Source organism: Lissotriton helveticus, chromosome 1_1, assembly GCF_964261635.1.
Source record: "Lissotriton helveticus chromosome 1_1, aLisHel1.1, whole genome shotgun sequence".
In the NCBI taxonomy this organism is placed as follows: domain Eukaryota; kingdom Metazoa; phylum Chordata; class Amphibia; order Caudata; family Salamandridae; genus Lissotriton; species Lissotriton helveticus.
The window spans coordinates 1,651,749,692-1,651,765,186 of NC_136057.1; the positions used below are offsets into that span (position 1 = coordinate 1,651,749,692).

The following is a 15,495-nucleotide window of genomic DNA, read 5'->3' on the forward strand; positions in this document are numbered from 1 at the left end:
TTGTAGGCAGTTAAAAGCAGGGTATGAAGTTTGTGGGAAATTGTGTGTCGAATGAAAATCAGGCAGAGAGATGGCGCACCACTACAGGAAAAAGCAGCACCAGCCTAACGTGGGAAGCCTCTTTGCACTGCTGGTGCAGTCAGTGCCAAATGCCCACACCGTCTGCACTATATTGTCATGCCACATTCCTTCCTTTTCCTCCTCATGGCACTCGCCTCCTTTGCCACTGTAAACCACAGCAGCTCCTCGGGCTCTGGGTCCTCCGCATCCTATGCTCTATCACCTTACTTCCTAACCCGGGGGAAGACTGTTCCAGGCGTCGGCTCCAGCTGTCACAATACACAATAGTCAATATCACAGGTGTGTGATTATTGAAGGATTCCCAGAGGACTCTACTGAGGAAATACTGATTGCTTTTTCGTACAATTTGTTGCTGATTTCATTAATGAGGACTGAAAAACCCACAGCTATTTTTCTGTGGACCGAGCCTAAAGTAGCACCAGTAAGAATGTTCTAAATTTATGCTAACTTTCAAGATTTTGCTTTCAAGTTTGTAATTGTGTTGGCCACTGCATCTTAAGGAGTTAGTTACCTGTAACAACAGTATGAATCATGAAACAGGGCTTAATTCAAAAGCCTCAAGCTCCCTTTCATTGGTTGACTTAGGTAAAACATGCTTACCTGTCTCAAGTTTGATGGGTATAAACACAGAGTGACTCAAGAGGATGCTGCCTAACACTCACAATGCCACCTATCAAACACCATTTTCAGAATGTATTTTTTCAATGTTATCGGACTAGATGTGAGGTTTATGTATAAGTGTAATAGACAATGAATGACAGCGCTCCTCTTTGCTAGAGAGATGGGCGACAGGAACCACTTAAAACACCTAATATTAATCTTAGTGCATTTTTCAAAACCATAAGCTGATAAATCGCAAAAGCTTAACACTAAGATTTGCTGTGATCAGAAAAGAAATACAAATTACACACTATGTGCACACTGCACCTTAGACATGGGCCCTGAAGACATAACTTAAAAGTTGTTCTCTCCTTGTTTGACTTTGAAAGCTGAAAGCCAGAGCACTCACAAATACAGGAATCTTTATAACCTGATTTCCAAAAGTAACCAAAGACTAAAATCGATTTTCACCAGAGTTGCTGAAAATCTTTACTGTCCCACTGTTGGAAAGTAGTTTATTAGTAGTGATAGGACCTTACCACTAGTAATAAGGCCACAAACACAATAAAAGGTTCAGTGAAGGTCTCAAAAATGATTCCCTTGCTCAACCCTTGGTGTTGGCCATGAGCAGGTATGCTTAACTTAACAGGTGTATGAAGCATTTTAAAACACCAATACATTAAATAAGTAAGACACAATATACAATAAAAATCCAAAATCAATTTATAAAAATAGGTTATAAGTTTATGAACAAATAGACACAAAAAGGACAAAACTCCAAATAAGGGGGCAAGAGATATGAATTTTTAAAGACTAAACCCTTTCTAGTGTTTAAAAGCCCAATAAGCCATGTTGGGACATCTGGTCAAACGTTGAGACTCACAGTGATGGATCCCTGGTCAGATACACTAAGCAGGAGTCAAAATGTCACCTTCGCACTTAAAAACTTTTCTGGAGCTTTTCCCTCTTGTCATCGAGCAAGGCACTTCTGTAAGGCCGGATCCGCGTCAACGTTGTTGGCTTGGCTCAGCGCGAGGCCCTGGTCAACTCCTGGAAATCTAGTCGATGGACAGAGCTTTCAGAGGGACAAACCTAAAATCCAGGCTCGGACGCGGTTAACGGCAGCAGCTTGACTTTAGCAGACCGGTCGGACTCCATGTGGAGCTTGTTACTTGATATTCTACAAACTTCTGGAAGGTCATGTAGGGATTTCAAGGTATCCACAAAACAGATCCAAGGGTATAGAAGCTCTGAGATGCTCCTTGGGATGTTGGGATGTTGGGACTAGGTTTCCCAGAATTCATCTGGCCAACTCCTTATGTCCACTGGACGCACACCAGGCTGGGGACTTCTGGATCGAGATGGTGCAGGTGAGCTCTTTTAGCCTATTGCTTTAAGGGAGTCCACTCCTTCCACTTTCTGAAGCAAGGCAACATCTTTGGGCTGTAGTTCCAAGTTTGCAGCAGGTGCAGTCATTCAGAGTGCAACCCTTTGGGGTGCAGGGCAGTCCATCTTCTTGTAATTTCAGGCAGGGATCCGAGTTGCCATGCAACTCTCCCATATTTATTCAATTTCCTGAGCGTCAAGCAGGGGGCCACCTCTGACCATTGGGATGTAGGGTGACAAAATGGAGAAACTCTCTAATGGAGGGTTAGAGCTGGCTGACTAAGATTCCCTAACACTCCCCTTCAAGCCTCTTCACTGATCCAATTACTGGGGCTCCTGAATGGCTGGGGGTGCACAATGTAGGGGTGAGACTGTGTTGCCTTAAACTGTCATTACTTCTTTAAAGACCAGTTTGGCAACTTCATCCACCTCCTGCTTTTTGCTCTGCAGCTTGCAGTTCTCCTCAACACAGAAAATCCCTTTTCTCTAGTCAGGCCACTTCACACCTCATTAAGAAAGCTTGGCTTAGCCTGGCAGAGGCAGATCAATCTGAGCAAGGCTGCTGGAAGGCTGGATTTTGGCTTACAGAAAAGAAAGGTTTGTAACTTCTTTTCTGTGATAGTTATAATAAATATAACAATGGCAAGTAGTTCGATTATTCTATCATTATGATACTTTGAAGTATATTTTTAGCTCCTTTCTTTAAATAGTTCTACTTCAAAAAAGAATTCCCATATTAGCCTTTGGAGCCAATGGCTACAATGGAGGGGGGGACAAAATTGGTAGTTTTTCCCCTCACCAAGGCATATAAAACATATTTTAATGTCCCTACTTATAGTTACAAGACACCATACCCTGGGAGCACCTAGGGGAGACCTTAGAGGTGACTTGTTTGTAAACATAAGGACGTTAGAGACTGTGAAAGTACCTTTAATTCTTAATTCGACTTTGCATATACTTTTAATGTAAAGGCAGCCTGAAAGGCAGGGCTGGCTTTAAAATGACAGCAGGCAGCACAGTAGTGCACACCTACTATATACTAGGGATTTACAGCTAGGCTATCAGTAACAAATATAACTAAACCTAATTACCATATATCTTAGAATCAGAGCTTTGCCCTGGGTCTGGTAAGCAGAGCCCAGGGCACAGTCAGAGTCAGTTACAACCACAAGTATCAATCAAAACATTGAAGTGATCAGAGCAAAAAGGATAACTTTCTTAACCCCTTGGACGCTCATGACGAGCTCAGCTCGTCATGGAGTGCCCATTCATTTCAATGGAAATTACATTGAAATCGTTGGACATGTCTTAGCATCCAAGTGGTTAAACTGACATGTCATGATTCCAAATGTTTTCAGTCCCATTGGCTCCGTACAAAGGTTAGAGAGTTATGAAGTACAATGCCCATGGTGTTGAGTTGCTGAATGTCTCCAGTGACTAAAAAGCAGCATCTCTTAAGTGTTGGTCCTGAAGACATTGATGCACCCAAAAAAGACCTGCAGAAAACAATGCCTACAGAGTGAACCTTTAGGAGTTTTGGATCAAATATATCTTAAGTCATGTTGAATCTGCCTATAGTCACCAATAAAATGAACCCCAAAGTGTATACAATGTTTTTCAGAACCCAGCCACTAGATACCAAAATAAGGCATCTGCAAATATAAGCTCAGAAACTGAAGTTTTAGGTCCAAAACTACTCAAACTCAACATGTTACCAAGGGAATACAGTGTGATGTTCTGAGCGGAGGTCCACCAACATAGAACACTGCTCAGTTATTGGAAACATAAGAGCAGAAGCATTGCGCTCCAACCAAAACCCGCAAAGTGCATAGGCTGCAATGTAGCATCACCGTCTGCAGTCCCATGACATCTTTGCCCAAAAAAACCTCTGGTTCCAGCCCATAAACCTTCATTTTAAGTAATGGAAACTAATGACACAAGCACCAAACCTATTGCCATGGAGAAGGAGACTATTCAAGCACAGCGAAGTGTAAAGGGCAAATGCCCCTGAAAACCTGAACAGAAAATGCTGCCTGGATAGATTGGGAAGACATCTAGCACAGCAGAACAAACTGTATTCAGTAATAGACACATGTGAGAAATTGGCCTGGCATATGCTGTCCAGTATTCTAGTGGGTACCTTGCACCAGTACAAACGACCCTTTTAATGGTAGCTTTAAACACAACCTATAAAGAAAGCTATCCTAGTGGTAGCTGTGGAGAGCAGCCTTCAGGCTAAGTCTTGAAGGAATTTAAAGCAGCTTGTTTTACCAGTCTATAATCACGTGAATGACCAAATGAGAACCACACCAGGTATATATATATGAAATATATGTATTTAATCTAAACACATCCCTCTCTTTATGAGGCTAGAGGCAAAAGTACATACAGTAAACTTATTTAGCACACAGTAAATTAGCACAGTATACGTTTTGCCCTAGGGGCCTCACAAACCAAGGTAGGGACGCAGGAAACCCACGGTGGATGCGTGCAGTGTCTAAACACAGCCACGAATCACAATTGACTTCTATGGAGAAAGCTGCGGTTAGAAATTTAAAGATTAGGGACACTTGGGAGTGGACTAGGAACAAACCCCTTGAGAACTGGACAGTTCGAGAGTCAAGACCCACGGGAGCACCGAAGTACTCATGTTACCTCACCCAGAGAAGCCGGGTGCATAGGAGTGTTTTCGTGTCGGGTTTCATCGTCCTTTCCTCTGGAGAGCTGCAAAGAAGTGCTGCAGGTGACCAGATGAAAAGTGTCCGGATGGGTCCAAGGGTAGATCGGAGATCTGAAGAACCTGAAAGCAGAGGGGACAGAGTCTGGGTCACTTGCCAGTGACCAGGGAGGCAACAAGAAGATGCCCACCGATGTCAGGTGATTTCAGGTGCAGGAGGTGAAGCTGGACTCTTCAGCCACGAGGATCAGGAGGCGTCGACGACAACGAGGAGCTGGATTCGAGCTGTCCCACGTCGGATGTCGAGTGCTGCAGCGCTGGTATCCGGATTGGACCCAACAAGCCTTGGCAACAGCAACCCACGCAGAATGCAAAGATTGGCTTTGGTGCAGACCAGCAAGGTCTGAGGGACTCACCCTTTAGAGGGGAGTTCGGGCACGTCTGGAGCAACTAGGGTAGCCCAAGAAACAAAAGAGTTACCTTCTGTGTGACCCACCAGTCTACGGACCAGAAATCGCGAAGGGGCCTCGAGCAGAAGTGCTAGAAGCGGGCCCACGGAACACTTGTGGAGTGTAGGCCCACAATCTTCGGTGCAGATGGTGCTCAGGGCTTGGACTACAAGTAGCCCAATGCACAACTTCGGGAAAGCTCTGGAAGTATGTGCACTAGCAAATGCGTACGGTGTCCAGGAGTTTCGGTCCCACGTCTCTCATGATGGCTACAGACTCAGCTTTGCTGTGATCTCGTGTCCGCCACGGAGATTTCTGGAAGTCAGTGTCTTGTGTCGCAAATCCTTTGGGATCCGGTGGGAGCCTTGGAAATGCAGACCAGCAAGATGCTTCTTTGGTGCTTGTTTGAACAGGGGAGTCACTCCTTGACCCCAAGGGAGATCCTTCCGTCTTCTAGTCGAAATAGAATGTCGAAGCTCCAGGATTTATGTTGCAGAGTTTCGTCCAGGCTAATCTAAAGTCCTAGGGACTGGGTTCCTATACGTATACTAAGTTTAGGGGTTGGACTAACTCTAAGGTCCCACCTATGGGAGGACCTGGGGAGCGGGTGATTACACCCCTTCCCCCCTTTATCCAGTTTCATGCCAGAACAGAGGCTGAGTGCCCCTGCAACAGGTTTGAACTGGGGTATGCACAGGGACACCAGGTGTGCCCCCAGCACTGTCCGAAAAGCATTCACTGAATGCACCCGCCCAGCCCCAATACACTAAAGCCTGTCTGGCGAGGTGGTTACACCTCCCTGTGACAGGAAACCTACTGTCCAGGCCTCCCCTACCGGAGTTTCGTCCAGCAGCAGGAGGTCAGACCCATGTCTGTGGCAGCAGCATCCATTTTGTGATGCTGGGGTTCTTTTAAACTATTACTGGTCAGGTAGGTGTGTACATGTCTTCTCCCTTTAGAAGGAGGGGGGGGGGGGGGGGTTGGATTCAAAAGTGTTTGGCACCAAACATGACATGTTTGGATGCAGCCATTCCAAAGTTAGCATTTACCTCAAGGTTATAATGCACTTAAGAGCATATGGTATGGGTGTAGCACAGAATAGCTACAGAGAAGTGATTCCGAAAGCTGCAGAGGGGCTCACCTAATGCTTGGGGACCCTCTCACACAAAACCAAGCACTCTGCCTTCAGGATTGTCAAGGCCTGCCATAGGAGTGGCTTATAGGTTTATATGTATCTGTATTTAAAGGTAGATATAGGTAGCCTATATCTTAGTAAGGGGTGCAAGTACCACCTTACCCAGGCTGCAGTAGCAGACCTGTGGTGCCATTTTGGAAGGCTTCCCAGGGGTGGCATAATACATGTTTCAGCCCCTGGTAGGCCTCTGGGGTACCTATGCCCTTGGTACCTAAGGTACCATATTCTAGGGACTCACAAGGGTAACCCAGTAACCAATCTGGAGTGTTACAAAAGGGGGTGGTGATGGACGGAGCATCTGAACCAATCAAACACTCACACCCTGTCAAAAGATCTGGGTTTGATCCATCACCGTTCTTTAGCCCACTCTGCCACCCCAGTTCAGACATGGCTATATGCAAAACAGTCTGACCCTGTGCCTCATGGGAACAGTCCAGCCCGAACTGCCAAGCCATGCCTTCCCTGGACCGGAAACAAGCTTCCGAGGACCGGTTTCTGGCATTCCAGCCGTCTTCAGCCCGGCTTGCTTGAATCCAGTGGCAAAGGGAGCAAGGGACTCACGTCTGAGCATACCCTGCCACACTTATGGCGGCCAAAGCGGTACAAAAGGGGGTGGGGATGGACGGAGCATCTGAACCAATCAAACACTCACACCCAGTCAAAAGATCTGGGTTTGATCCATCACTGTTCTTTAGCCCACTCTGCCACCCCAGTTCAGACATGGCTATATGCAAATCAGTCTGACCCTGTGGCTCATGGGAACAGTCCAGCCCGAACTGCCAAGCCATGCCATAAGTGTGGCAGGGTATGCTCAGACGTGAGTCCCTTGCTCACTTTGCTACTGGATTCAAGCAAGCCGGGCTGAAGACGGCTGGAATGCCAGAAACCGGTCCTCGGAAGCTTGTTTCCGGTCCAGGGAAGACATGGCTTGGCAGTTCGGGCTGGACTGTTCCCATGAGGCACAGGGTCAGACTGATTTGCCTATAGCCATGTCTGAACTGGGGTGGCAGAGTGGGCTAAAGAATGGTGATGGATCCAGGCAACTGCCTGTGGATGGCCTAAAAGGTCAGTAATGGGCAATGGGATGTTGCACAAGCACATTTTGCTCATGTTCTCTTTGCTTGCTTAACACCCAAAATAAGGACCCATGCTACCCCTTTACTACCCTGCCTCAACCTGGGAGACAAAGAAATGTAAAGTGACAGAATCATTTCGCAGCAATATTACACTGTCACTCTGCTGTTTACAGATGCTCAACAATTCCTTAGAATTCCAGAGCTGAAAGAAGAATATCACTTAGCAATGTCATACGACACTGATGCAACATGTGAGAAGGACTACCGGGGCAGGACGAACAGGTAATACAAATGATCACTATCCTCTATACTCAGGTATATGCATTACAGCTCACATTTTCTAGGCATAGCCGCTTGATGATATCATCACTAGCCAGCCATTTCAGGTCTGGAATCAAATTCTGCTAGGACAACAACAGCCTTGGTACTATTTCCTCATGCCGGAGAAGCGGGATACTTCTATTTAGGAGTACTCTTCAATATTACAATTGTCTGTTTATCGACAATGAGTCTGTATGCCTAACGTACTTTCAGTAACACCCCAATGCAATGCTTCACCCCAAACCACAACCATAACAATTTAGTGATGATGCACAAGTTACTGTACATAACCATTTTTATTCAGCACAAAACCCTTTTCCTCAACCACACTACTTCCTCTGTCACACTCATTCAACCAGACCATGTACATACATACTTGCCCCATAACTGTTGAACAGATCACACACCTTTCTTTAAAACGGATTACTGTAGGTAAATAATAGCAGCCTGACCTACCAAGAACCAAGACAACAGCCATATATAGGTCTTTTCAATATCTGTACCCATCTAGTTAAAAAAGGATCTTATACCATGTAAATTATATTCAATTGCAAGAAGAACAAATGCACTCTAATACTTACAGTCCATTGGCAAAATCATTCATCACAGGCCGTAGGCTGGTGAAGGTGAGGACAGGGATCAGAGCAAAGGGAAGCTGAAAAATACAGAATTAGGAAAGAAAATGTATTCATCAAAATATAGAAGAACTAAATTGACAACTCTTCAGCAAAACCATGGAATGGACAAGGTATTTCTGCTGCTTAAGTGGTGTCTCTATATTTCTAGTTGTGAATAATGCCTATGGTATCTAGTCGCCCAGTGCCCCATCATTTCCCTATTATTGGGAACATGAGTATAGCATCTAATTGCACTCTGAAGAAGAACCTACATTAACAATATACACAAGCTGTTTGCGGCCATGCAATTCTAAGAAAATTTACTATAAATATATTGTTGATAGAGATTTATTTGATTAGCAAAAATAAAACAAAGACTAGTTTGCAGGTTTTGTTTTAGGAACACAAAAGTCCCTTCTACACTGGTCCTACCAGCTTTCAACTATATGCAGAATAGATGGGTGAGTTTCCAAAAGCTAGTGCAATATATAATTTTTGTATTCCTTTAAATGTTACAATAAAAGCATCTACAACCTACAACATATAAGAGAAGGATAAGAGTAACAATTTGCACATGTCTGCAGGACCTTTACACACATCCAGGAGTGGCTTGTGTAAGGGAAAAGAGGCACGGTGAGGGTGGATGGGGGACAACAGAGATTTTTTTTTTAAAGAACTTACCTGCTCCCCTCCATTATTGTGCTCTTCTACTCCTCTCCACCGCAAGCACAGGCTTTCAGACTGCCGTGCAGCCAATCCTGAAGCTGTTCTCATACATGACAGCAGCTTCAGGATTGGCCTGTGCACTGCCAGACAGACTGGGAGCTTGTGCCTGCTGTCTCCGACCCTGCAAAGCACTTTGGGTTGGAGAGCGCTTCAGTGCGCATGACAGTTTGGCCGTCCTGAGGCGGCCGGCCAAACTGTCATGCTCCCTGATAACAGTGCCCACCACTTCCCCTCCAATACTGTCACCTCCCTGGCCCTGCCCCCAAGACTCGGCACACAGTCACTTAGAAGAAAACTAAAATGATAATAAACTAGTATTTTCAAGTTTTTAAGGGTGCTGGCATGGGGGGGGCGACGCTCCTCTGCCATAGCGGAGGAACCAACGCTGCCCACATCACTTAATTTACACACAAAAATGTTTATATGTGCAATAAAAAGGCAAGCACTATAGGATTGACCGTACTGCAGTCTCATTTAATACCTGGGCTCTATAGTTTATCCAGATGGTTGAGCACTTGATGCAGAAGTCTTTGTTTAACCTGTTCAACACAAGTTTGAACGTTGGAAAGGGCAAATAAATATTTTAATCAGGCACTGGTTGCTAAAATGAGTACTGCTAAGAGGAAAATCGCTTGGGTGTTAGATGGATTATATTCCTCCATCTCCTGCTATTTCCAGTTCCTGGTCTCTCACACAGTAGAACAGGCATACAAATGAGTGACTGAACAGACTGCTAGATGACCTTTTCCTTCTTTAATTCGCTAACCACAATGGGAGAAGTTAGCAGGTGGTGAAAGGCTTTATGTCTGCATAGATATATTACAGGCGTCAAGCCCTTCTGATGTATTTCATATGACACATCCAATTAACTAAACAACCAATATTACAAAATCACCTATGATCATCAAAAAAGAAGGCAAAACAACAGCCCTCATGGCTTCCCTATAAAAGCCTCTACTAGAGCTCCTCACCTGCAGACTCTGGAGAACATTGAGGAAGTCATTCATCCCTGTCAGACGGTGGACGTCTTGGAAAACAGCTACCAGCAGGGTTGGAGTGATGGCAATGGAACGGGTAAGGATCACTCTAGCAAAGCGGGACCATTTCAGGTTCAAGAATCCCTTGAAACGGAAAATTAATAAACAAAAGAAAAACATTAAAAAGCTGTATGTTATTTTGAAAAATAAGCAGGGGCTTATATACCCCTTTCCCTTAGCCCAATTCATGGTTAATGTGGTCCGTATGAGCTTTACAAATATTAGTCAACTGGTTTTCTTTACCACAGCTGTCTGTTTTGGAACCACTATGCACACTTACCTACATTTGCATAGTGGCATCACAGGATTTTTACCTCATCGCAGCATTGTATTTATCTAAGAGAATGGCCATGGAGTGTATGCATCGCTTAAAGAAATGCCAATGTTTTCAAGAGTGAACATAGTACTTTAGTGTTTTAAGTGTTAAAAACACAACAGTAGGTTTTTAACTAAATTACTACCAAATGTACCTACAAAATAACAAGTATTGTCATAATGTTTCATTTAAGACAATCATACTGAAGTAATTACCACAGGACAGGTAAGTGTATGAGCTCAAGGTTTAATGACCGTTCGTCTCCACAGCCTCCAGGGAACTGTCACAGCAGCCCATTGGATTCAAACAGTAACATTCCATAGTTCAATAGATGACATCACAGCTTGGGCAAGTAGATAACAGTTTAGAGGATTACTACAATATTTCCTTTCTTTCATAAAAAGTAACAGAGGCTAAGGGAAAATGATGCGAAGAAAAGAGAAACAGGTCAAGGTGTTAAGAGCAAAGATAAAAATAAAGGAAAAGTAAAGGAGACAAGGCAGGGAGGAACAACAAGAGGAAGAAAACCAAATGTTGATCCAGGATAATAAGAAAACAAAATCAAAACAAGGAGGAACTACAAATCCATGGGTTTAGGAGGAACACTTCTCCGAAGACTCATACGCACAACAGAAGAATTGGGATTAGATTGATCTTGAGATGGACCCAAATCACCATTCTTCTAAAACCACTTTGGCAACACCTAGCCAATAAATCCTAAGTGTGCTTAGTTTATTTTACATTATTTTTCAATTTCAAAATATTATGCATCATAACATTCCATCATGTCCTCGAAAGCGACACAGATATAGCACATTTGTCACCAACATTACATATAAATTAAAAACACAAAAAACTCAATAAACACATGTACAAAACATAAACAAAAAATTTCTAGAGGACACCAGTCCTTGTGTAACAGATGAATGAACAGGGGGACATATCCTTGTTCAAAAGGTCCTGCCTGTTTACTGTTGAACCGTTGGAGTTCTCACAAGGAAGTTTTAATTCTTCAGTAATTCTTCTGTAGTTGAAGTCTCGTTCTGAATAATCAGAGTGATGGATCTTCACAGAGAGCCAGCCTACATGAGGGACAGATGCTCAAGCCCATGAGTTCTCAATACCATATTCTGCGTACCCAGTATGGGACCACTAGACTGACTTGGGCCTAGTCAGTCCTGATCATCTTGAGTACTCAGAGCAGGAGTGGTATCGGCAGAAAGGCATACAAGAATCCCTGTTTCACTCGAGGAGGAACACATCTCTGAGCGAGAGATGCCTTGGAAACTCCGATCTGCAGAAGTCCTGACATTGCACGTTCTCAGCTCAGCTCAAGGCCCTTGACCCAACCCTGTGTATAACAGTCACTCATGATCTGCTAGGCATCGATGGCTGAGCTTTTTCGCCTTGGCATTCAATAATCCTGGCATGTGGTTTACCACTAGAAAGATCCCTTGGTGGTCCAGCCATTTCCAAAGGTGCAAGAACTCCTGGCACAAGGTCCGTGACCCAACTGTGCTCAGCTTGCTGTAGTACCACATGGCAGTGGTTTTGTCCGGGAGCACCTGTACCAGCCTCCCCTTGATGAATGGAAGGAAGGCTTTCAACACTAAGCGGATAGCCCTCAGCTCCGGCAGGTTGATATGGAGCAGGAACTCCTCAGGAGACCAGCGGCCCCTGATCTCAACCGCTCCCAGATGGCTACCCCAAACCAAAAGAGATACACTGGTCAACACAGTGAGATTTGGGTGGGGAAGAGAGATGGGCCAGCCGCTGACCCAATTGCAGTCAAGTACTGTCACTGCAGATCTTTTGCAGTCTCCTCCAAAATCGTAACCTGGTTGGACAGGTCATCTTGATGTTGGGCCCACTGAGACTTCAGATCTCACTACAGAGACTGCATATGCCCCCTGTTATGCTCGACCAGCTGGACACCATCAATCTCAACAACCTCAGTCAACTTCACTGTAACCTAGGACGTATACTGAATGATTCGGATCATAGCCTGAATGTCCTGGGCTCTCTTTCCGGTGGAAAGGCACAAAATCGGACTGTGCCCAGAATGGCTCTGATGAAGGGTAGCATCTGAGAAGGAGTTCGGTGTGACTTCAGCGTGTTGATAGTGAACCCCAAAGATGACAGCAGGGTCACGTTCGTCAGGGGTGGCTGATGACTACCTTGGGCAAGCCCGCTTTTAACCTCTAGTCATTGAATAAGGGGAAGACTGGCAACCCTAACCTCCGAAGATGTGCCACTGCCACCACTTTAATGGACACCCTGAGGTTATTAGGGAGACCAAAGAGCACAGCAAACTGAAAAGGCTCCTGTCCCAACACAAGGCGCAGGTGTCACTGATGGGCCTGAAGACTGTTTTTTTTTTTTAAATGGGCACAGTGCAGTTCCAATGCCACCACACAGTCTGCAGGATGGGGGGCAGACAAGACCTGGGGCAGTTGTGAGCGTTTTGAAATTTTCCTCTGAGGTAAAGTTTTGAGAGGGCACAGGTCTAAAATCAGATTAAGGCCTCTGTCCTTGTGCACCAGAAAGCAGTGGGAACAACCACCAGGTCAAGCTTTTGGAGTGGGCACCCTCTCAATAGCCCCTTTGGCCAATAGGGCTTGGACTTCCTGCCACAAAATGGACAGATGGTCCTCCTTTTTTCGCTTGGTGGATGGTGCAGTGGTGTAAAAAGGAAGAGTAGGGCATAACCATTCCGAACAATTTGCAGGCACCACCGGTCTGATGTTATGGCTTGACAACCTGGCACAAATAGTCGGATCCAGCCTCCCACTGGGTTGCCATACTTCACTATGGGCACGCTAAAAGGGTAGGTGGGTGTGAATGGAGGGTTTGGTGGCCCGTTGACCTTGACTGTGGGGGAGGGGAGCACCACGGCCTCGAACACACACCTGCAGGGTGCCTTGAGGGAGTTGGACTGGCTGGAGGTATAGGGTACCTGTACCAAAACTGTGAAAGGAGCGGTGGGGATGATGTAGTTGACTAAGTGGAGCAGGTAAGCAGAGGGAGCGGAGCGTCCCTTAGCCCTGTTGACCTTGAACCATTCTAGAGCGGAGTCTGCCTTGTCCCCATACAGGAGAGTCCAACCAAACAGCATGTCCATGAGGGACAACAGTAGATCTCCTGCACAACTGCTGCCAACCGTGGCAGCGAATGGCGACACTAGTGCCAAAGGCCCGCCTCTTAGAGTTGGTAGTGTCCAACCCACTATGAATTGGGAATATGTCAGAGCCGTTTTGTATGATCTGGGCGAGGACAGGTCAGAGATCTTCACATACACCTGGGAGGACATGAGCGACCTAATCCCGATGGGGGGTGAGAATAGCGCCCCTACAGACAACTGGCTCTCCCGAATGTGTCCACCCTTTTTGTTTCATATCTGGGGGGAAAGTAGTCTGATATATGTTGGAGTTAGTTTTGCCAGCAGAACCCTGCAACACCAAACTTTCAATTGAGAGGTGATGAGATGGAAACTAAAGATCACCTGGGCCAGGGTGGCGGCATTGTGTAATCTGGCGGTTGACAGTGAGGCCAGAGCAAGGTTTGGCCCATGCACCAAACAAGTTATCTATAGGGGGTCTTGTTAAAAGGTAAGAGGAGCTCAGTAAAGGTTTGCTGGAGCTGAATAACATTGTTTTTGACATTTAAGGTGCGGAGCTGGAGGTCAAGGACTTTGACTGCCCTACACATTACCATGATGTGGGAAGATCTCTCTCCTCAGGGATCCTCTCACCTCCTGGTCTTGCAACTAACTCAGGAGAGGTATCAAGGGCACTAGCCTCCTGCAGATCGTCATACCAATTCTTGGGATATAGTTGGCCAATCTTATCACTCACATTATAGTCTTTTTCCGATTCCATGCCTAACAGAGAATTCAGGGTGTGCTTATGTCATTGTGGAGGCAGATCAAGGAAAGGAAGAGGAGCCTCGATGGCGGCCAGACGCTGTCTCTGTTGTGGTCGAACCGGGCGGATTCAGAGAGGATACTCAGGGCCTTGTTTCCTGTTTCAATTGAATTGGCATCTGCGTTGAGGTGCCAGGAATGGACGAGTCAAGACTAGCACTATAGGCGGCCCCATTATAAACTTGGAGGGTCCAGCAGGCACTGAGAGCAAATACAACAGCAGTAATCGGGGTGGAGATTCTTTGGTTTTGTCATGTCGCAAGCACACCAGAGGGAGTTGATAAAGATCTAAAGAGTCTGAGCATAGCCTCGCAGAACTCTCTTCAATTTTGGAGAAGCGGACAGCGCCAAAAACTCGAGTTGTGCTGGAAAAAGTTGTGGGATAAGCTTCAAAGTCAAACTACTTTGGAAGCAAAATTGAAACATAAGGCGTCAGCCCATGTCTTCTCACGGGAATGTGAGTGACAGAAAGGGGCAGAGTCCAGCTTAGATTGCTTGTGTTTTGTCTTTGACATAAACGAGGATTTAGCTCAGGATGAAGACCAATCTCTGAAACGATTTTGGCGAGTTCTGGGTCTCAAATTAAACTGAGACCAAACTTGGATTTGGACCGGTCTTGTCACAAAGTTTTCTCTTGGTGCTTGGCGATGTAAAGTTTTGCCCCCCTGTCTTTTATCGGCTTCAGGTTCATCGACACACAGTCACTACAGGTCTTAGGGTTGTGGTTCGACCGCAGGCACCACAGGTACATTTAGTGCAGATCTGTCAAAAATATTGATTGCAACAGTCATTACGGGGCTTAAAACCTGTTATTTTAGGAGGTGAGATGTCATTGCTATACTAAAAAACGGCGCTTTGACTGAGGCCAGAGATGGCTCTGGATCGGCGTGTGCAGACGCCAGAGCACTAGTGTGGGCCCCATACATCCTTTGGATGCCATTTCTTGAGTGGAATAGCATCAGTGAGGAGCCGTAAGGCGCAACCAACCAGCGCGCACAAGTACTGCTGAAAAGGTTTCCAGATCCATTCTGATGCCTGGGGAACATTCAAAAGGTGAGAAATCTGCATCTAGAAGTCTCTATCATAAGGTGA

At 45.5% G+C, this 15,495-nt stretch overlaps 1 protein-coding gene across 4 annotated transcripts in view; it reads right to left on the reverse strand.

The window, feature by feature from the left end:
* Window positions 1-15,495, reverse strand: part of SLC11A2 (solute carrier family 11 member 2) — a 358,374-nt gene that overhangs the window by 52,303 nt on the left and 290,576 nt on the right. For all 4 annotated transcript variants that reach the window (XM_078688843.1, XM_078688844.1, XM_078688846.1 and 1 more), the window contains 2 exons: window positions 10,100-10,249; window positions 8,367-8,440 (listed from right to left, as the gene is read on the reverse strand). In XM_078688843.1, the coding sequence (XP_078544969.1) occupies window positions 8,367-8,440; window positions 10,100-10,249 (224 nt within the window). The remainder of the gene's footprint in view (window positions 1-8,366; window positions 8,441-10,099; window positions 10,250-15,495) is intronic.